The 22,203-nt window shown below is 44.9% G+C and overlaps 1 protein-coding gene across 2 annotated transcripts; it reads left to right on the forward strand.

Annotated features, from left to right (window-relative positions):
• Positions 1–911: 911 nt before the first annotated feature.
• LOC307233178 (phosphatidylinositol 3-kinase regulatory subunit alpha-like) lies at positions 912–14,652 on the forward strand. Of its 2 annotated transcripts, XR_013844257.1 has the most exons (16): positions 912–1,227; positions 3,884–4,013; positions 4,771–4,863; positions 5,021–5,095; positions 6,821–6,937; positions 8,176–8,359; positions 8,496–8,578; positions 9,798–9,900; positions 10,071–10,169; positions 10,281–10,461; positions 10,658–10,783; positions 11,012–11,154; positions 11,579–11,830; positions 12,105–12,275; positions 12,424–14,166; positions 14,403–14,652. XR_013844257.1 is itself a non-coding variant. In XM_080004407.1 (15 exons), exons 1-15 carry the CDS (start codon positions 1,036–1,038, stop codon positions 12,611–12,613), a joined length of 2,139 nt encoding a protein of 712 aa, XP_079860533.1. In that variant the 5' UTR covers positions 912–1,035; the 3' UTR covers positions 12,614–14,652. The 2 variants fall into 2 exon arrangements, 1 of the variants encoding a protein (XP_079860533.1); XM_080004407.1 differs by having other exon boundaries at positions 12,424–14,652.
• The last annotated feature ends 7,551 nt before the right edge of the window (positions 14,653–22,203 follow it).

The raw sequence follows: 22,203 nt of genomic DNA on the forward strand, positions 1-22,203 counted from the left end.
TTGCTACTGGTTTATACTAGTTATATTTGTTTATACTTGTTATCTGTTTATACTGGTTTATACTAGTTATTCTGTTTATACTGGTTTATACTCGTTATATCTGTTTATACTAGTTATCCGTTTATACTGGTCTATACTAGTTATATCGGTTTGTACGAGTTATTCTGTTTGTATTTTGTTTATACTAGTTATATCAGTTTATACTGGTCTATACTAGTTATCTGTTTATACTGGTTTATACTAGTTATTCTGTTTATACTGGTTTATACTCGTTATGTCTGTTAATACTAATTATACGTTTATACTGGTCTATACTAGTTATATCGGTTTGTACTAGTTATTCTGTTTGTATTGGTTTATACTAGTTATATCCGTTTATACTGGTCTATACTAGTTATCTGTTTATACTGGTTAAAACTATTTATATCTGTTAATAACAATAACAGTTACTTTTAGAAATGTTTCAAAAACCAAATGATTGTATTTAAAATGAATTGTCATGTGAATAATTTTGATGAACACTATTTGAATTGTATGTTCATGTCATGCTGCTATGATCGTGTACTAATGCACATCCATTGAATATTGGACAATCCAACCTTTGACCTTTGTTCATTTTCCTCCACCCAGACGCTCTGTTTGGAAAAACATTTTCTCTAAACTTTAATATTCAACTCTCTGGGGAAATTAGGTTTTGTGCATGAATCTGATTATTTGACCGAAATATCACGATCTGCTCAAATAATTGTGACAGCTCTGTGTCTTGCCACGAACGGCGTTATCTCTCCCCATTGATCACATATTGATTAGATTGTGATCTGCCCCCCCCACCAGGTCCCCTCCTCCCCCCAGATGCTCCCCCTCAGGCCTCACCCCCCCCTCCCCCCCGGCCTGGAGGGATGACAGGAAGCAGCATGGAGACGGGAGAGACCAGCCCTCACGCCACCACATAGAACCTTCCACACCCTCACCCAGACAGCACACTTACTTAAGAACTGAACCGGGACCGGGACCGGGACCTGGACCGGGACCAGGATGGGTTCTGACGGCTTCCAGTATCGTGCATTGTACGACTACACCAAGGAGCGCGAGGAGGACATCGACCTGCACGTGGGCGACGTCCTCCTGGTCAGCAGGGCGGCGCTGCAGGCACTGTGCTGCCCGGCAGGAGCCGAGGAGCGGCCCGCTGAGATCGGCTGGCTGCCGGGCTTCAACGAGACCACGCAGGTAACCACGGCAACCACAGCAACAGATAACATTATAAAATTGTATCATAATTTCACATTATATCACATAATATCGTACCATAATATCACATAATATCACACTGTTACATCATATCATAATATCATCTCAGAATATAATATTATAATATATCATAATATAACATACAATAATATTATATCACAAAATTTCATAATATCGTCATACCAAAATATAATATAATATACAATCAAATCAAGATACATCACATGGTCATTTCATCATCATATCACATAATATCACATCATGTTATCGTATCCTAATATCCATCATTTAAAATCGATTTAATATCTAATATCTATGTTGTATCACGTATCATCACGTAGATGTGCTTCTGCTTCTAGATCCATCAGTGTCTGTACGACTTCATTCATGCATCTGGGAGGATGAGTTCTCTGCATTTGCCCTTGATTTCAGTTTTACCAATATTAGGTCTTAAAAGTCCTTTAAATGCTCTAACACTTTAATTCACGACGCCTTCATTTCAACATAAACATTTTGATTGATCGATTAATTCATATTTCTATTTGTCAAAATAACTATGATGCTTAGGCCATTTGTCTGTGAATACCTGCAGACACCTGGTCATTGATGGATATTTGATTGTTCCTTTAACAAGCGTTGTTTGCATCAGTTGCTTCAACTAAATGATGACGACGTGTTTCTAAGTGAAACTTACCGCTCTGCCCCAAACCCCCGTCAGGGTTCACTGACGTTAGCAATGTGAAAAGTACTCTAGTAGTAGTAGTAGTTGTGGTGTATCAAGTCAGAAAAGATGGAAACTGAGAAATACTCCTTTAAAACTGTGTTTTAATAACCTGTGTGGAACAAACACAAGCATCCGTTTCCATAGCAACCTGGAGACTGGCTGACGTCTGGAAACAGTTTTTATAGACGTGGTGCAACCGTGAGGCAGCGTGTTGCTGCCTCCTTCCTGTCCAGTGTCTTCTGATGGAGGCTGTCAATAAAGTCCTGCTCCTCCTGCTCCTCCCCCGCTGCTCCTCCTCCTCTTCCTCCTTCTCTTGCTGCTCCTCCTCCTCTTCCTCCTCCCCCTGCTGCTTCTCCTCCTCCCCCTGCTGCTCCTACACCTCTTCCTCCTCCCCCTGCTGCTCCTCCTCCTCTTCCTCCTCCCCCTGCTGCTCCTCCACCTCTTCCTCCTCCCCCTGCTGCTCCTCCTCCTCTTCCTCCTCCCCCTGCTGCTCCTCCTCTTCCTCCTCCCCCTGCTCCTCCTCCTCCTCCTCCTGCTGCTCCTCCTCCTCTTCCTCCTCCCCCTGCTGCTCCTCCTCTTCCTCCTCCCCCACTGCTCCTCCTCCTCTTCCTCCTCCCACTGCTCCTCCTCCTCTTCCTCCTCCCCCTGCTGCTCCTCCTCTTCCTCCTCCCCCACTGCTCCTCCTCCTCTTCCTCCTCCCCCTGCTGCTCCTCCTCCTCTTCCTCCTCCCACTGCTTCTCCTCCTCTTCCTCCTCCCCCTGCTGCTCCTCCACCTCTTCCTCCTCCCCCTGCTGCTCCTCCTCCTCTTCCTCCTCCCCCTGCTGCTCCTCCACCTCTTCCTCCTCCCCCTGCTGCTCCTCCTCCTCTTCCTCCTCCCACTGCTTCTCCTCCTCTTCCTCCTCCCCCTGCTGCTCCTCCACCTCTTCCTCCTCCCCCTGCTGCTCCTCCTCCTCTTCCTCCTCCCCCTGCTGCTCCTCCACCTCTTCCTCCTCCCCCTGCTGCTCCTCCTCCTCTTCCTCCTCCCCCTGCTGCTCCTCCTCTTCCTCCTCCCCCTGCTCCTCCTCCTCCTCCTCCTGCTGCTCCTCCTCCTCTTCCTCCTCCCCCTGCTGCTCCTCCTCTTCCTCCTCCCCCACTGCTCCTCCTCCTCTTCCTCCTCCCACTGCTCCTCCTCCTCTTCCTCCTCCCCCTGCTGCTCCTCCTCTTCCTCCTCCCCCACTGCTCCTCCTCCTCTTCCTCCTCCCACTGCTGCTCCTCCTCCTGCCCCTGCTCCTCCTCCTTCTTCTTCTTAGGTGTCGCTGTATGTCCCTCGTGATGGACTCATACGATGAGAAAACAAATTAAAGACATTAATTAAATATAAGAATCAACAAAGGAAATTTATTCTCAAAATGATGATGTTTTATTTTACTCTTTATTTATTTTTTATGTCAATAATTAACCATCATATTTTGAACAGACTTTAACGCATGTTTAACGTATGAGTCATTCATTACTCTCCATTTTGAATCCTGCACTTGTAAGATTGTATTTTGATATTTGTTGTTGAGCGTGTTGTTCAGCAGCAGAAAGTCATATGTTCATATTAGTTTGAGAATATGAATAATAATGGAGAATGTTCTTCATCTTGTTCAGAGGCTGTGTTTGCTTCAGAACTGAATTATTTATCAATAAACAAAAGTAATGACTGTTGCGTTGTGTGGAATATATTGATTATAATCGTGATCAAGTATTTCAAATCTGAAATCCAAACGTCTCATTGAGAGTCTGGAGCTTCATCAGTTTTTAATGTTTCACAACCTGTCGTGAGAAACTTTGTGTCATATTTTCTCATCGTTATTAATTCAAACGACAAAACCAATCAATCAATCAACCAGTGGATGTATTGATCTGTGTCCTGGCTCTGACCACCAGGAGAAGGGCGACTTCCCGGGCACCTACGTGGAGTTTGTCGGCAGGAAGAGGATTGCCCCGCCCACCCCTAAGCCCCGCCCTCCGCGCCCGTCATCCGCCGCGTCCAGCCGAGCCGACTCCGAGTCCGAGGGTAAGCGGAGCGGCGTTGCCACTCTCAAAGTTCAATTGTTATAAACTTTGTTCGTGGACGGACTAATCGTTACAGAGGAAATCGGAGTCAAATACAGTTAATAAAGTATTTGATCTGGTACAAGAGGAGCAGTTTGAGTGTCGCAGCACAACAGAGCGCCACAGAGGAGGTGAGATCTGGGTTTTTTATACAGTTTTCTAGGAGCGGCGACGCTGACGTCTCCGCAGGGGTCCTGCTGATGAGACAGTTTTGCTGATGGGACAGTGTGGTTGAGACAGATCATCTGTTGAGGTTCTCTTATCTGATGGTGGAGACATGTTGCCTTTCTCTTCACATTAAGGCACAGAAAGTGACGAGTTCATGTCTTACATGAAGACATCAACTCTATTTAGCTTTGATAAGAAAAGCAAAGTACACATACCTTGTACAAAACTCCATGTGAAAAGTACAGCAAAACATAGACATATACAATTCTTATAACAGCCACGGTAACCGTCGCCGTGCGTGGGGACGCCGCTCTCGGCCAATCGGGTTTCCCTGCTGCTTGGAGCCGATAGGACGCCATTTTGATTCGACGAAGCTCCATATGTCATGCATATTATGGGGCATTTACCAATCGGAGGAATCACATCTTGATAATAATTCACTGGACAGAAACATGGAAACATTTCAAGGTTAATTTCTAGGAATTTTAAAACCATGATCGTGAGACATATGAATATATTGTTATGAGATGAATGATGTGCTTGTGTTCCAGGCTGTGTGTTGGCAGAGCTTCCAGAGATGTTTGTTCCTCCGGAGACGGCTCCTCCGCTGCTCAGCCGCCTGATGGAGGCGGTGGAGGCCCGAGGTGAGCGCCCCAGGGTTGAGGGTTCAGTTCCCGTGCCAAAAAAACTAAAGTATAATAACATTTAGGAAACAGGAGGAAGAGATGTTTTGGATCAAACTTTAAACTGTGTGTGTGTGTGTGTGTGTGTGTGTGTGTGTGTGTGTGTGTGTGTGTGTAGCTGCTGTGGACAGCAGCAGTGTGTACCGCAGCTTCAGTGGAGGAGTTCTGGACACCAGGCAACTTTCTGAGGCCGGTGAGTGTCTGTGTGTGTGTCACTGTATATATGTGTGTGTGTGTGTGTGTGTGTGTGTCACTGTATATATGTGTGTGTGTGTGTGTGTGTGTGTGTGTGTGTGTGTGTGTCTGTGTGTGTGTGTGTCACTGTATATATGTGTGTGTGTGTGTGTGTGTGTGTGTGTGTGTGTGTGTGTGTGTGTCTGTGTGTGTGTCACTGTATATATGTGTGTGTGTGTGTGTGTGTGTGTGTCACTGTATATATGTGTGTGTGTGTGTGTGTGTGTGTGTGTGTGTCACTGTATATATGTGTGTGTGTGTGTGTGTGTGTGTGTCACTGTATATATGTGTGTGTGTGTGTGTGTGTGTGTGTGTGTGTGTGTGTGTGTGTCTGTGTGTGTGTCACTGTATATATGTGTGTGTGTGTGTGTGTGTGTGTGTCACTGTATATATGTGTGTGTGTGTGTGTCTCACTGTGTGTGCGCGCGCGTGTGTGTCACTGTATATATGTGTGTGTCTGTGTGTGTGTGTGTGTCACTGTATATGTGTGTGTGTGTGTGTGTGTCTCACTGTGTGTGCTCGCGCGCGCGTGTGTGTGTCACTGTATATATGTGTGTGTCTGTGTGTGTGTGTGTGTGTGTGTGTCACTGTATATATGTGTGTGTCTGTGTGTGTGTGTGTGTCACTGTATGTGTGTGTGTGTGTGTCTCACTGTGTGTGCGTGCGCGCGCGTGTGTGTTTCACTGTATATATGTGTGTGTCTGTGTGTGTGTGTGTGTGTGTGTGTCACTGTATATGTGTGTGTGTGTGTATGTGTGTGTCTGTGTGTGTGTGTATGTGTGTGTGTGTGTGTGTGTGTGTGTGTGTGTGTGTGTATGTGTGTGTGTGTGTGTGTGTGTGTGTGTCACTGTATATATGTGTGTGTGTCTGTGTGTGTGTGTCACTGTATATGTGTGTGTGTGTGTGTATGTGTGTGTCTGTGTGTGTGTGTGTGTGTGTGTGTGTGTGTGTGTGTGTGTATGTGTGTGTGTGTGTGTGTGTGTGTGTCACTGTATATATGTGTGTGTGTCTGTGTGTGTGTGTCTGTGTGTGTGTGTGTGTGTCACTGTGTGTGTGTGTGCGCGTCACTGTATATATGTGTGTGTGTGTGTGTGTGTGTGTGCGTCTGTATTTGTGTGTGTGTGTGTGCGTCTGTGTGTGTGTGTGTGTGTGTGTGTGTGTCACTGTGTGTGTGTGCGTGTCACTGTATATATGTGTGTGTGTGTGTCACTGTGTGTGTGCGCGCGCATGTGTGTGTGTGTGTGTCACTGTGTATATGTGTGTGTGTGCGTCTGTATGTGTGTGTGTGTGTGTGTCTGTGTGTGTGTCACTGTGTGTGTGTGCGTGTCACTGTATATATGTGTGTGTCAGTATGTGTGTGTCCCTGTGTATGTGTGTGTGTCACTGTATATGTGTGTTTGTCCGTGTGTGTGTGTCAGTATGTATGTGTGTGTGTGTGTTTGTGTGTGTCACTGTATATGTGTGTTTGTGTGTGTGTCAGTATGTGTGTGTGTGTGTGTGTGCGTGTCTGTGTGTTTGTCTGTGTGTGTGTGTGTGTGTCACTATGTGTGTGTGTGTGTCACTGTGTGTGTGTGTCACTGTGTGTGTGTGTGTGTGTGTGTGTGTGTGTGTGTGTGTGTGTGTGTGTGTGTGTGTGTGTGTGTGTGTGTCACTCTGTATGTGTGTGACGTGTCTTGTCCTGCAGACCTGGACCAGCTGGACGCCCCCTCGCTGTGTGAGGGCGTGGTCCGCTTCCTGCAGGACCTCCCGGGGCCCGTGGTCCCCGTGGCGCTGCAGGTTGACATGACGACGGCAGTGCGCGGTGAGTCCACCCACAATGCATTTCACCTGCTGCCAGAACAGTCTACCAGGATGAAATAGTACAAACTGAACAATCAACTGCTGTTTCAAAGTCCATGTTGTAATTACTACGAAGCCATATCACATTATGGGATGTTTTGAATGATTGATGGCCTGGTTGGAAAGGTAGGAGAGCGTCGGAGGACATTGAGGTGCATTGTGGGTAGTCGATCTTCTTGCAGGCTCTGTTGACGGTAAAGCCAGTAAAGGTCTCCAGAGCCACACAGCGAAGGGGGTTATGGGTAACCATAGCTGGTAGAGGAGCCGACGCCCACACCTCCCAAATCTGCGTTGCGTAAAACCCAATAATTGGTTGAATTGTCAAACTTCCTGTCGGGAGGTGGGTGGGGCCCAAACAGAAAAGGAAATGTATCTGATAGAAGCGTGACTAGCGGATGAGGTTCGAATGCAGATTTCTATTTGCAGATCCATATTTTGGAGTTCAATCGTTTTCAAATAAAGTTTGGGGAAAAAAACAAAATCTTGTGTTTTGTGAACATTGTGGTTCACTACAATGACACTGCCCTCCAGTGGACACGTAGCATTATACACTAAATAAGTACAACGGCAAACAGCCACGTCGCTGGCGGCATGGCCGAAGGTTTGTATCATGTATAATTTGAAGCACGGACGGTAACGATATATATCACGGTATATTCTTTCTTATAATTTCAATATAAATGCTTTTAAACGCTTTGCTGCCCCCGTTCCTGATTATCGTAATATAATACATTTAATAAACATTTGAAATGTATTTCAATATTTAAATAAATAAAAATAAAAAATAATTCCATGTGAATGGAGCTGGAGAACAAGTTACGGAGCCGGGAAAAAACTTTGCTGCGCCACAAACCTGCACTTTGTGATGAAAGCCTGACACGTAGCCCTGGCGTACAGCGAGTGAGGAGGCGGGGCTATGTGGGCGCTGCGGCGGGGTGTGACTGTTGGAGAGAGAAGCGAGTGAGGAAGTGCAGCTGGTAGCGGTATATACATAGTGCGAAAAATGAGGATTGAAACCGTTCAAATATTCAGAATGGATATGTACTGTAAAGAAAAATTAATATTAAACAAAGACAACAAACAGAGAAACAGAATCTTCTGAAGAAAGAGCGCCACAAAACACAGGAATGGGGATTTCTATTAACATTGTGATTGTGGCTTCGACGTCACTCATGTCAGTTGAATGTTTTGAATGTGCAGAGGTGCGGGAGGCGGAGGACTGCGCCCAGGTCCTGCGGGGGATCTCCGCTTCTCCCGGGGTTCCCGCCCAGTTCGGCCTCACCTTCCTCAGCCTGGTGCGCCACCTGGCCCGGCTCAGCATCCAGCTCAGCCCCCGCGGCCTGGCTGAGGGCTTCTGCCCCCTGCTGTTCAAGACCAGGACTGTGTGAGTACAAGACGGTGGAAACAACAACAAACACAGCAGCGAGAAAATACATTCTGTTTGATTCTGAATTAAGTGTGTGTGTGTGTGTGTGTGTGTGTGTGTGTGTGTGTGTGTGTGTCTGTGTGTGTGTGTGTAGGTCTGAGCTCGCTCCAGATTCCCTGGTGCAGGTGCTAGAAGTTCTGATCACCAGCGAACTCAACATGAACCAGGCAGCACCGGGTGAGACGCCTAGCACCTGTCTGTCCATCACTCTGTCTGTCTTCTTTTAGTCACTCATTCAGTCGTCCAGCTGATGACATCATCGTTCTTCAGTGTTGAAGATGCAGCATTTGGGGGGTGGGGTAGTCTGAGTGACATCACTCCCTGAACGTTATTGGTTGAAAGTGGGGGGGGGGGTGGATGGAGGAGGGAGGAGGAGGAGGGGGTGGGGGAGGAGAAGGAGGTGGAGGAAGGGGGGTGGAGGAGGTGGAGGGGATGAGGAGGAGGAGGAGGTGGAGGAGGTGGGGGAGGGGGGAGTACCTGGATGGATCAGAATGTGAAGAAGGAAGAAGAGGACGCTGTGATGTGCAGAGCAGATGGACTTTAACAGAGAGAGCTGCACATCACCTGTCTCCGTTACCACGGCGACCTGTCTCCGTTACCACGGCGACCTGTCTCTGACCTGCAGCCCTGTGGGGTGGGGGGGGGGGGGTCAAAGGACAGGACATGGCGAGGCGGGGGGGGCGACAGGATGCAACAGGACGATGGACTTGTTGCCGTTGACAACATCTGATGTTTATTTATTATTGTTTGGCTGCAAAAGTTTGTGAATTGGTGAAAAGCAATGAAGGACGACACGTCCTGTCATCATACACATCCTGAATATTACACAAACAACTCGCAATATTTTAGTATTTTTTAAATTTCCGACCGTGAAGCTCCGTGTGCTCAGAGCTTTTTCTTGGCATCCCATAACAAGTTGATGCTGCCCAGCGCCGCCTCCTGGCTGAGCAGCCTTTTTAAGGTCTGTGGGTTTGCACTTTCCTTCATGAAAGTCGTGGTAACTTTGCAAAATAGAAGATGCTGCGGCAAATTTGCAGCTTTTCCATCACAAAATGATGTTAACTGAAGGAGCCTCCTTGTCTCCTTCTTTTTGTTTGTTTGTTTGTTTGTTTGTTTGTTTGTTTGTTTGTTTGCTGACAGGAATTTGCTGGACTCAGCCTCTACAGTTGAACATTCTGCTTTTTCCAAAAATGAAGGCGGTGGCTTGGCTGGTTTTTAAGTTGATTGTATTTTTTGTTTGGCTGGATTCTCTTTGCTCGTCTGTCGCTGCTTTGTCGATGTTTCCACAATTGAAAGATTGAAAGATTGAAAGATTGAAAGGCTCTTTTTTTCAATACCAATTATTAGAGGCTCTTGGCTTATTTCTGTCCTGGTTTCTTTTCTCTCTCTCTCTCAGCTCTGCCTCCTAAACCAGTCAAACCATCTCCTCCAGTTCCCAGCAGCTTCAACAACAGCACAGCGCTGCATGACTCTGAGTGGTACTGGGGAGACATATCTAGGTAACACAGACATACACACACACACATATTTACTGCATTTCTCTCCAGACAGTCTCCTTCAGTTTCACTTCCTTTCCCTCCGTCTCAGAGCGTTGTACAGAGCCACTGATGGCCACAAGGGGCGCTGTGTTAGTTGTAAACGTGTGTGTGTGTGTGTGTGTGTGTCACAGGGAGGAGGTTAATGAGAAGTTAAGAGACACAGCAGACGGTACATTTCTGGTCCGAGACGCCTCCACCAAGATGCACGGAGACTACACCTTAACGCTGAGGTACAACATGACGCGGGCACCACCCAACCCTTATCCTTTGGCTCGTGACAAACAGGGATTTGTATTTTCTGTTTGACGTTGCTATGACGATGCCTGCTTGTTCCCCCTTAGGAAAGGCGGCAACAACAAGCTGATAAAGATCTTCCACCGGGATGGGAAGTACGGCTTCTCTGACCCGCTCACCTTCAGTTCGGTGGTGGAGCTCATCAACCACTACCGCCACGAGTCGCTGGCACAGTACAACCCCAAGCTGGACGTCAAACTGCTGTACCCTGTGTCCAAGCACCAGCAGGTCAGTGTCCAAGCACCTGCAGCTTAATGACCTAGATGTTGATGTTGTTGATGTTGTTGTTGTTGATATTGATCTTGTTGTTGATGATGTTAATCTTGTTGATCTTGATGTTGATGTTGTTGATGTTGCTGATGATGATGTTGTTGATGTTGTTGTTCTAGATGATGATGTTGTTGATGATGTTGTTGTGCTCCAGGACCAGGTGGTGAAGGAGGACAGCATCGAGGCTGTGGGGAAGAAGCTCCACGAGTACCATCTCCAGTACCAGGAGAAGAACCGCGAGTACGACCGACTGTACGAGGAGTACACCAGAACCTCACAGGTGTACACACACACACACACACACACACACACACACACACACACACACACACACACACACACACACACACACACACACACACACACACACACACACACACACACACACACACACACACACACACACACACACACACACACACACACAGTTTCCCTCCAGATGCTGCACACAGATTTGAACATTCTGCTTTTTCACTAACTCCTCCCCCTCCTCCTCTTCCTCTCACAGGAGATCCAGATGAAGAGGACGGCCATCGAGGCGTTCAATGAGACCATAAAGATCTTTGAGGAGCAGTGTCAGACTCAGGAGCGTTTCAGTAAGGAGTACATCGAGAGGTTCCGCCGCGAGGGCAACGACAAGGAGATCCAGAGGTGGGTCGCCATGACGACGCCTGTTGTTTACACAGACAGCTGTCTTCTCTCCTCAATCCATATCGCTGGAGAAAAGGTTGAATTGGTATTCAGTCTGTTTATTATTATGATCAATGTAGCGTTGGCTGCGTCCCAACACAGTTTAAAATGTATTTGATGTCGTTTGCTGTGAAACACTCAGCTCAGTCTTCATCTCATTGACATTTCTGTTTTTATTGATCTCGATATTTATTTTCTTGTCAAAATGAGTCGAGTTCACATTTCTGAGGTTCTGGAAGCTAAAGCTCCCGTGGGACCTGAGACTCGAGGCGATTTGTGCAAAACGCCAAATTTTAACTTCGAAACGGAGTTGAACTCCCTGACGCCGCAGACAAGGCGGCAGCACAAATCCTGAGTCTCAAAACAAATGGTGTCCGCCCCAAAGGATCATGGGAAACTACGACAAGCTCAAGTCTCGCATCAGTGAGATCGTGGACAGCAAGCGGCACCTGGAGGTGGATCTGAAGCAGCAGGCGGCGGATTACAGAGAGATCGACAAGAAGATGAACAGCATCAAACCCGACCTGATCCAGCTGCGCAAAACACGAGACCAGTACCTGATGTGGCTGACGCAGAAGGGGGTGAGACAGCGAAAACTCAACGAGTGGCTGGGCCTGAAGAACGACACCACGGAGGAGTGAGTTCAACCTGTCTGTCTGTCTGTCTGTCCGTCTGTGTGTCTGTGTGTTGGGTGCTGGTTGTGTGTGTGTGTGTGTGTGTGTGTGTGTGTGTGTGTGTGTGTGTGTGTGTGTGTGTGTGTGTGTGTGTGTGTGGTGCTGGTTGTGTAACTGTGTGTGTGTGTGTGTGTGTGTGTGTGTGTGTGTGTGTGTGTGGTGCTGGTTGTGTAACTGTGTGTGGGTGGTGCCTGTGTGTGTGTGTGTGTGTGTGTGTGTGTGTGTGTGTGTGTGCAGTGAGTACAGCGTGGCGGAGGACGAGGAGGAGCTCCCGCACCAGGACGAGCGTCTGTGGCGTCTGGGGAACCTGAACCGTCTCCAGGCCGAGGCTCTGCTGCGCGGGAAGAGAGACGGGACCTTCCTGATCCGGGACAGCAGCAAGACAGGCTGCTATGCCTGCTCCGTGGTGTAAGCGCCTGTCTGTCTGACCCTCTAGTCCCTCCGGCCGTCTGCCTTGTCTGTCTGTCCGACCGTCCGTCCGTCTGTTTGACTGTCTGTCCGAGCCCCTGTCTGGCGGTACTTGTGTTTGACTGTCTTCCTGTCTGTCTCTCCTCAGGGTGGAGGGGGAGGTGAAGCACTGTGTCATCAATAAGACTCAGAGCGGTTTTGGTTTTGCGGAGCCGTACAACCTGTACGCGTCGCTGAAGGAGCTGGTGCTGCACTACCAGCACACGTCGCTGGTGCAGCACAACGACTCGCTCAACGTCACGCTGGCCTTCCCCGTCTACGCCCCCCAGAGGCGGTGACCCCCACCACCACCACCGTCACCACCGCCACCACCCCCACCCCCACCACCGGCACCACCCCCACCGCCGGCACCACCCCCACCACCCCCACCACCCTGCCACGTCACTTCGTCCTTGACCCAGAACCTTCCAAGAAGCCACTGGACCATCTCAGATAATCCATAATCAATAGGGCTGGGTATTGGTAATCAATACCTTTAAGGTATCAATTCTATGTTGAACGGAAGCTTCTCCAGTCGCACCGTACCTGCACTGCATCCTTTTTGTTTATTTTTTTACCAGATCTAGTTAAATAAATTAATACTCTAGGATACTGTACCATCCTAGAGTATTAATACTGTAGGATTTTTCTCACAGAGTTTGTGGTTGAACACGACATGTGATCGGCTCAAACAACCGTTTATTAAAGTATCAGTTGATATTATTAAAGTATCAGTTGATATTATTAAAGTATCAGTTGATATTATTAAAGTATCAGTTTGTATTAAACAGGTGTGTTCAAAATGACACCGCCCAAATACTTTGTTGTACAGTTTTGTACAGTTATTGAAATCATATTTCAGTTGTTTGAACCCTTTCAAAATGTCGGGTTAGAGGTGCTTTGGATGCAGGACGGTGGCGTCTAAACTGAATGTTTCCTTCACGTGACGCGTCGTGGAAACAAAAGTTTTTTGGGTGAAGAACTGAGTTGGAATCAGTTTCTGCTTCTGGTATCGTTCAGTGACCCACGCAGCAGAGCTCAGCACCACCAGCACCACCCTTTCTCTCAGGATGACGACGACGATGGTGATGATGATGGTGATGATGGTGAGGATGACGGTGATGATGATGATGATGATGGTGATGATGATGATGTTGGTGAGGATGACGGTGATGATGATGGACGAGAGAGAGACGTTCCATTCCGACACTGTGACCCCCCCCCCCCCCCCCAGTTCGATCGCCATGACAACCGACCTTCCACAACATGGCTCCAAAGTCTGAAACTCCTGTTTGTCGGAGTCAGTTTCCTGTATTTTTCCCAAATTTGGGCGCCAGGTGGGCGTGGCTCTCACAACCAGCGGTGGACGTTTTAACAGAGACGGAGCCACGAGGCACCACTTCCTGTTCCTCCCGTTCTGCTTCCTCTGAGGCTTCTTCCACAGAGCGGAGGAGTCGCCCGGCGCCCCGACTCCACGAACAACACGGAAACATCCGCTCCGCCCCCGGTGCTCCGCCCTCGGAGCTCCGCTCGTGTTTTTTAAAACATTTTTATTCTTCTGGTTCGGATCCCTTGCACGGGGCGGATCCCCCGGTTGCCGTGGAAACGAAAGCTAGCGCCCTACTCGCTGGACGACGACAACGACGTCACATTTCATCGTTTGAGCGACGAGTGTGAATCAGGATGTGATTTCTTAATTCCACAGCAAGTGTCGGAGAAAACAGCTTTATATTAGATACTGAACTAGAATATTGAAAGAGGTGGAGACGCTGGTGTTACTGCACCCTCCTCCTCTCGCTGTGACGGAGCTTTTCTCCTTCATTTCCACTTCCTGGACGACGTCTGGATCCAGGTCGTTCTTCTTTTACTTAAAACAACAAACTAATAAAATCAATTCCTGAGTAGAATTTAGTTTGAGCTCCTTGAATGATGACGTTTTTATTCTTTAAAACATTTCTTTAAACTATTTATCAGTTACGTTCCTAAAATATTTCTGGATAATTCCCAGGTTTGATTTTTTTTAATAATGACAACAGAAACATACGCAGCAGCGACTGATCTCAGTGATATAATATTGTTTGTTTGCAGATGTTGTTTTTCTCCCTGCGGCCACCGGGCGGCGCCGCGATGCAGCTACTGCCTCACGTTTCCATTCCATTCAAACATTTTCTGTATCAGAAATCCTGTGTGTGTGTGTGTGTGTGTGTGTGTGTGTGTGTGTGTGTGTGTGTGTGTGTGTGTGTGTGTGTGTGTGTGTGTGTGTGTGTGTGTGTGTGTGTGTGTGTGTGTGTGGCTTTTCATTCACGCTGTAAAACCAAGGAGATTTAAACAATGATAATAAAGCAGATTCTTCCAGCCCCGTGTCGACCTCTGACTCCCATCAAGGACCGACCGCTTGCCTGCCTGACTGACTGCCTGCCTGCCTGACTGACTGCCTGCCTGCCTGCCTGACCGACCGACCGCCTGCCTGCCTGACCGACTGCCTGACCGACCGACCGACTGCCTGACTGACTGCCTGCCTGACCGACCGACCGACCGCCTGCCTGCCTGACCGACTGCCTGCCTGCCTGACCGACCGCCTACCTGACTGACTGACTGACTGACTGTATATATATCAATATAGATGTATATACAGGTACTTCACATAACCGAGTTCTGTTACTACGACCAGGTCGTTAAGCGACGACCAGTGTTATTTCACGGTAAGGGGGCGTGGCTGCTATATATAGTATATATAATAAATATAGTATATATCCTATGTATAGTGTATATAGTATATACAGTATAGTGTATATAATAAATATAGTATATATTGTATATATAGTGTATATAGTATATATAGTGTATATATTATATATAGTATTTAGAGTATATATAGTGTACATAGTATATATAGTGTTATTTCACGGTAAGGGGGCGTGGCTGGTATATATAGTATATATAATAAATATAGTATATATCCTATGTATAGTGTATATAGTATATACAGTATAGTGTATATAATAAATATAGTGTATATAGTATATACAGTATAGTGTATATAATAAATATAGTATATATTGTATATATAGTGTATATAATATATATAGTGTATATATTATATATAGTATTTAGAGTATATATAGTGTACATAGTATATATAGTGTTATTTCACGGTAAGGGGGCGTGGCTGGTATATATAGTATATTTAGTGTATACAGTGTTATTTCACGGTAAGGGGGCGTGGCTGGTATATATAGTATATATAGTGTATACAGTGTTATTTCACGGTAAGGGGGTGTGGCTGGTATATATAGTATATACAGTGTATACAGTATTATTTCACGGTAAGGGGGCGTGGCTGGTATATATAGTGTATACAGTATTATTTCACAGTAAGGGGGTGGGGCTGGTATATATAGTATATACAGTGTATACAGTATTTCACAGTAAGGGGGCGTGGCTGGTATATATAGTATATACAGTGTATACAGTATTTCACAGTAAGGGGGCGTGGCTGGTATATATAGTGTATACAGTATTATTTCACGATAGGGGGGGTTATTGCGAACGCTAGTGTAGTGAATACTGACAGACTGTGGGAACGAGACTGAGAACTGTGATGAGATGTATACAGTATATGTATGGTGTATATATAGTGTACATTGTATATTTAGTGTATATAGTGTATATTGTATATATAGTATATAGTGTATATAGTATCTATAGTGTATATAGTGTATATTGTATATGGTATATATAGTGTATATAGTATATCGTGTATATAGTATATATAGTGTTTATAGTATATACATTTACATTACATTTCGTCATTGATCAGACGCTTTTATCCAAAGCCACTTACAATTGTTCAAACAGCGACGGACGCAGCCATCAGGAGCAATGAGGGGTTAAGTGTCTTGCTCAAGGACACTACAGCATGCTAGCAGGAGGAGCCTGGGATCCAACCAGCAACCTTTAGATTACTAGACCACCAGCTCTACCTCCTGAGCTACGTATATATACTTATATATACTTATATAGTATATATAAGTATAAATATATATTAGTATATATATATATATATTATATATTCAAGATTCAAGATTCAAGATTTTTATTTGTCACATACATATACATACTTCCATACATATATGCAGTGAAATGTAATCAAATGTAATGAAATGTAATAAAACTGATATTATATATTATATAATATCAGTATATTATATATAATATAATATACTGATATTGTGTATATAGTATATAAAGAGTGATGAGATGCTTGGTATTCAAGATTCAAGAGCTTTATTCGTCACATACATATACATACTTACATATATGCAGTGAAATGTCAAATTGTACACAGTGTACAATACAGACTGGTCAGAGAGCTGGTCCTAAGTCTGAACGCTTGTTAAACAGGTTGTTAAACAGGTACAGTAGGTGGTTAAGTGAGGAATACCTGTACAGCATATATATATATATATATATATATATATATATATATATATATATATATATATATATATATATACTGTATACAGTATATATACATATATACTGTATATATCTATGTATATATATATATATACACAGATATACAGTATATATATATATATATATAGAGAGAGAGAGAGAGAGAGATAGATATATAGATATAGATATAGATACTGTATATGTACACTATATATGCATATGTATATCAGAATCGTCTTTATTGCCAAGTAAGTTTACACAAACAAGGAATTTGTCTGGTTTACTGTGCAAACATGAAACATAAATGTAAATGTTTTTTGTAATAAAGCTGAACAGTTTGTGCAGGAATGTGCAAGTGTTCAGAGTATGAAGTATAACAGTATGTGTAATGTGCAGCATAATAGTCCAGAAGAATGAGGAATGTGTTCCTCAAACACATTGACATCCATTCGACTGAGACGTACAGCTCCATGTAGAGTCTACGGGGGCAGGGCCTTGTGATGAGCTCAGCTGCAGACAGGAAGAACCTGCTGTTGTGGGGAGAGCTTCAGAGCTTTAGAGCTTCAGAGCTTTAGAGCTTCAGAGCTTTGGAGCTTCAGAGGTTTAGAGCTTTAGAGCTTCAGAGGTTTAGAGCTTTAGAGGTTTAGAGCTTCAGAGCTTTAGAGGTTTAGAGCTTCAGAGCTTCAGAGCTTTAGAGGTTTAGAGCTTTGGAGCTTCAGAGGTTTAGAGCTTTAGAGCTTCAGAGCTTCAGAGCTTTAGAGGTTTAGAGCTTCAGAGGTTTAGAGCTTCAGAGGTTTAGAGGTTTAGAGCTTCAGAGCTTTAGAGCTTCAGAGCTTTAGAGCTTCGGAGCTTCAGAGCTTCGGAGCTTTGGAGCTTCAGAGGTTTAGAGGTTTAGAGGTTTAGAGCTTTAGATCTTCAGAGCTTCAGAGGTTTAGAGCTTCAGAGGTGTAGAGGTTTAGAGCTTCAGAGGTTTAGAGCTTTAGAGCTTTAGAGCTTCAGAGCTTCAGAGGTTTAGAGCTTCAGAGGTTTAGAGCTTCAGAGGTTTAGAGCTTTAGAGCTTTAGAGCTTCAGAGCTTTAGAGCTTCAGAGCTTCAGAGCTTCAGAGCTTTAGAGCTTCAGAGCTTCAGAGCTTTAGAGGTTTAGAGCTTCAGAGGTTTAGAGGTTTAGAGCTTCAGAGGTTTAGAGCTTTAGAGCTTCAGAGCTTTAGAGCTTTAGAGCTTCAGAGCTTTAGAGCTTTAGAGCTTCAGAGCTTTAGAGCTTCAGAGCTTTAGAGCTTCAGAGCTTTAGAGCTTCAGAGCTTTAGAGCTTCAGAGCTTCAGAGCTTCAGAGCTTCAGAGCTTTAGAGCTTCAGAGCTTCAGAGCTTCAGAGCTTCAGAGCTTCAGAGCTTTAGAGCTTTAGAGCTTTAGAGCTTTAGAGCTTCAGAGGTTTAGAGCTTCAGAGGTTTAGAGCTTCAGAGCTTTAGATCTTGAGAGCTTTAGAGGTTTAGAGCTTCAGAGCTTTAGAGCTTTAGATCTTCAGAGCTTCAGAGCTTTAGAGCTTCAGAGGTTTAGAGCTTTAGAGCTTTAGAGCTTTAGATCTTCAGAGCTTTAGAGCTTCAGAGCTTCAGAGGTTTAGAGCTTCAGAGGTTTAGAGCTTCAGAGCTTTAGATCTTCAGAGCTTCAGAGCTCTAGAGCTTCAGAGGTTTAGAGCTTCAGAGCTTCAGAGCTTTAGAGCTTTAGAGGTTTAGAGGTTTAGCGCTTTAGAGCTTCAGAGGTTTAGAGCTTTAGAGCTTCAGAGCTTTAGAGGGGGCGTACAGGTCCTGGAGGCGTACAGGTCCTGGAGACGTACAGGTCCTGGAGGCGTACAGGTCCTGGAGGCGTACAGGTCCTGGAGGAGTACAGGTCCAGGAGGCGTACAGGTCCTGGAGGCGTACAGGTCCTGGAGGCGTACAGGTGCTGGAGGCGTACAGGTTCTGGAGGCATTAAGGTCCTGGAGGCGTACAGGTCCTGGAGATCTTGTGTTGCCTCTGCTGAATCTTCCGTCATGTCCAGACGACTCCTTCAAGGATTTCTTACGCCTGGTCTCACACAACCTGGGCATGAAGCCGTCCAGCAGAGCCAAGCGCAGAGTGTCATCATCGGCGCCAGATTGTTGGAAAATTTCTCCTCCGTGGTCGATGAGGTTCATCTGCCGGCTGCAGGAAAACAAAACTGAGAGTATTAAAGATATTTATTCTGCAGAAAAAAGAGAAAGATTCAGAGCTGCTCCAAAGCAGTGTTCTGACCAGTCTGCCCCTGCTTCTGATGAAGAAGGCTTCATACCGATGAGAGGTTGTGTACCATTGGTCAGGTGTCATGTACAAGACTATGCCCCCTCAATCATCAATTGATCAAATCAAGTCAGTCATGAGAGCCATACAATGGTTTAACAGTCAAACTCAGGTCACAGGTACAGTCTTACTAGGCCATAAAAGAAAACACACAATGCTCTGTCAAGTTACACTTATCTCCACACAAGGTTGATTGAGGAGGGAATGTGGTCTGGTAAACCCTTACACTGCAACAGACACTGTTTAGAAAGAACAGTCTCTTGATATTAACTCTGAGAAACTCACTAAAACCCAGAGGCAATGTGTGTTTTAAAAGCTACCTAACATACAAAAGGCTGTTGTCCTATATAAAACATGTTAAACATCATTCAAAGAATTGATCATGTGCAGTTTTCTCTTTACAATATGTCAATTGGAATGTTGGTATGTATGGCCCTGTAATATGACATCGTAGGAATGTAGGTTGACCTTGAACGTATGTTTGTCCTTGAACATATGTTTGACTTGAATATATGTATGACCTTGCATGACCTTGAATGTATGTGTGACCTTGAATGTATGTATAACCTTGAATAACTTTGAATTTATATTTGACCTTAAATATATTTATAATCTTGAATGACCTTTAATGTATATAGGATCTAGCCTGATGAGAGCAAGTCCTTGTGCATAGAGGAACGGGAAAGGGACATAGAGGGGCTGTCCAAAGACGCCCAGGAGCCACTAGCTGGTCAACAGGCGGCCCCAGCACCAACCCCCTCCCGACCGGCAGTAGCAGCACCTGGGGGTCCGGCAGAGGACCGGGGGAGAAGCGGCTGCAGCAACCACGATGGGTAACCGTCTGCGGCTAGCTCCTCCACCCAGTAGCCACCGCCGAGACCTTCCAGCAGCCCAGCAGCCAGGCCACGCTTTCAAGCAGCCCTCGCAACTGCCAAGTCCAGCCACGGCTTCACCAGCTAGCGCAGCAGCCCGAGGCCCCACGCTCCGGAAGGGAGGAGGGGGCAGTCTGTCACCGCCCTGGGGGAAGGAGACCGGTCGACCGGTCTCCTTCCCCTGGTGCTCCTCTGGGGAACCAGGTCCTCTGGGAGGGGACCAGGTAAATTTTTTTTGGACATTTGTTTAAGGTATGGAAACCCTGTTTCAAAGTCCGGTGTTTTATATAAAAGGTATTGGAACCCTGTGTCTGAGTCTGTCGTTTTTTGGTATGGTAACCCTGTTTCAGAGTCTGCTTTAAACTGTTTTTAATTTTTGTTCTGTTTGGTTGAGGTAGGCAACACTTACATTGAAAGATTTTCCATTAGTGTTTTTTTCACAGTATTTTTTTTCAGTACTTTTTGTTTTTTTTTATATTGTGACTGACCTTGACGACTGGATTTTGGGACAATGGCTTCTTTATTGTCTTCAATTTTCGGCATAACAATAAAGACATTAAATTAAAAATGTTATCTGATAATACTTCTTTATTGTACTTTTTATGTTAGAGATGTACAATTGTAAAATTCTGTTTAATAGTCTATATTACAATGCATAATATTTATGGAACTTTAACATTCATTTGGAATTCAATTATTATGGAAGAATTTTTCAATACTTAACACTTTCAGTCTTTTCATTAAAGTCTGTTAAGTTGAGATGTCGGGAAATATTTATATATCACATTTATTTCTCCTTCTTCTTTCGCTGCTCCCGTTAGAGGTCGCCACAGCGGATCATCTGCCTCTAATACATGACATTTATTTAAAAAACGTATTTTATTTTTTTTCCTTCAACTAAATATTTTCATTGTTATTACTTACCTTGTTGCATTGAAGTTCATCCAGAGTATCAGTGACGGTAGGGGAGGTTGTGTCTCGTATATGTCAATTAGGATGTATTTACGTAGGTTTACGATAGCGGTCGAATTGACGTAATTTAATTGTTGACTTTTTTTCCTTGGATTACATTTTCACTAAGTTACGTTTCCATGAAATACCAAAAACGTTGTGGTATTTCTGTGAGTAATTACCATTGCATGGCTTCTATTTTTCCAAAGCTTTGCTGGATCTTGAACACATCACTCAGTTCGAGGCGATGTGGTAACAAGTTTTTCTGGATTACTTTTTTTTGTATTTTTTATTAATCCAGCGAAGTAATGGGGACTACAGAGATAACATATCAACAGACATCTACCAAGTAAGAAGCTATATAAATATACATGTAAATGCATAGTTTGTAATGTTGAACCACTACAGCGTCTACACTGTACAGTGTACACAGTGTGAATGGACATTCTGAATGGGAATTTGTACATTTATAGTAAATAGTATGATGACATCATAAAGTGTTTTACGGTCAATCTCATATTTGTTTACGAATAATGGCATGTCAGTCAAGCAGGACCAGCTGAATATGTGGGGTCAAAGTTGGTAGGTTTTTCAGTAATATCTGCTCCGTATGTGTATCGATTTGGATGAAAGTTCAGTCAGGAGAAATTTGTGACATACCGGTTCAAACTAGACATAAACCGTGTCCGTAGGTTCTGCCGATGTTGTGTTTCAGATAGTTTTACATTTCAAAATTCAGAGAATTTTCCCGGAACAATAACAATAGGGGATGGACCCATATTAATAACAACAATAATAATTATAATAATGGCTGCAGGCAGCAATACACAGGGTCTATTATCAACATAAATTACAAATTTTTGAGGTTCCACAGAACGTAGCATCAGATTCGTGCTGTCGCTCCTCTTGACATCAGCATTACGTATAAAACAGGTTACAATTTTCAGAGTTTCCTTGGACGCAGCATCGGCTGACACGGTGACGCAAGCTTTCTCAAGTCCTGGTGAAACACTGTATTACTCATACTACACTTGTTGCATGTTGTGACTTTATCCTAAAAATGAGAAGGTGTCTGTCTACTTCCAGTCAGGTCCCTGTCTACTTCCTGTAGTCCACAGAGTCCAGCCTCACGGTGTCTCTGTGGAAGGAAATCACTCCGTGTGGAAGGTCCCAACAACACACTTCCATTCAAACATTCGAGGCTGCATGTCCCTCACAAAGATTTCATCAACTTTTTTAACATTTGGGACTAAAAAAAACAGACACGATTCTGATCCGTTGCTCTGGAGCTTCAAGCGT

This window comes from Zeus faber, assembly GCF_960531495.2.
Source record: "Zeus faber genome assembly, chromosome: 7".
NCBI classification, from domain to species: Eukaryota; Metazoa; Chordata; class Actinopteri; order Zeiformes; family Zeidae; genus Zeus; species Zeus faber.

Excerpts from the sequence above, each read along its gene's own strand:
- LOC307233178 (XM_080004407.1), top strand. The coding sequence starts at position 1,036 with ATGGGTTCTGACGGCTTCCAGTATCGTGCATTGTACGACTACACCAAG. Across the intron at positions 5,096-6,820 it reads CAGGCAACTTTCTGAGGCCG|ACCTGGACCAGCTGGACGCC; the intron begins GTGAGTGTCTGT and ends CTTGTCCTGCAG. Across the intron at positions 8,579-9,797 it reads CATGAACCAGGCAGCACCGG|CTCTGCCTCCTAAACCAGTC; the intron begins GTGAGACGCCTA and ends TCTCTCTCTCAG.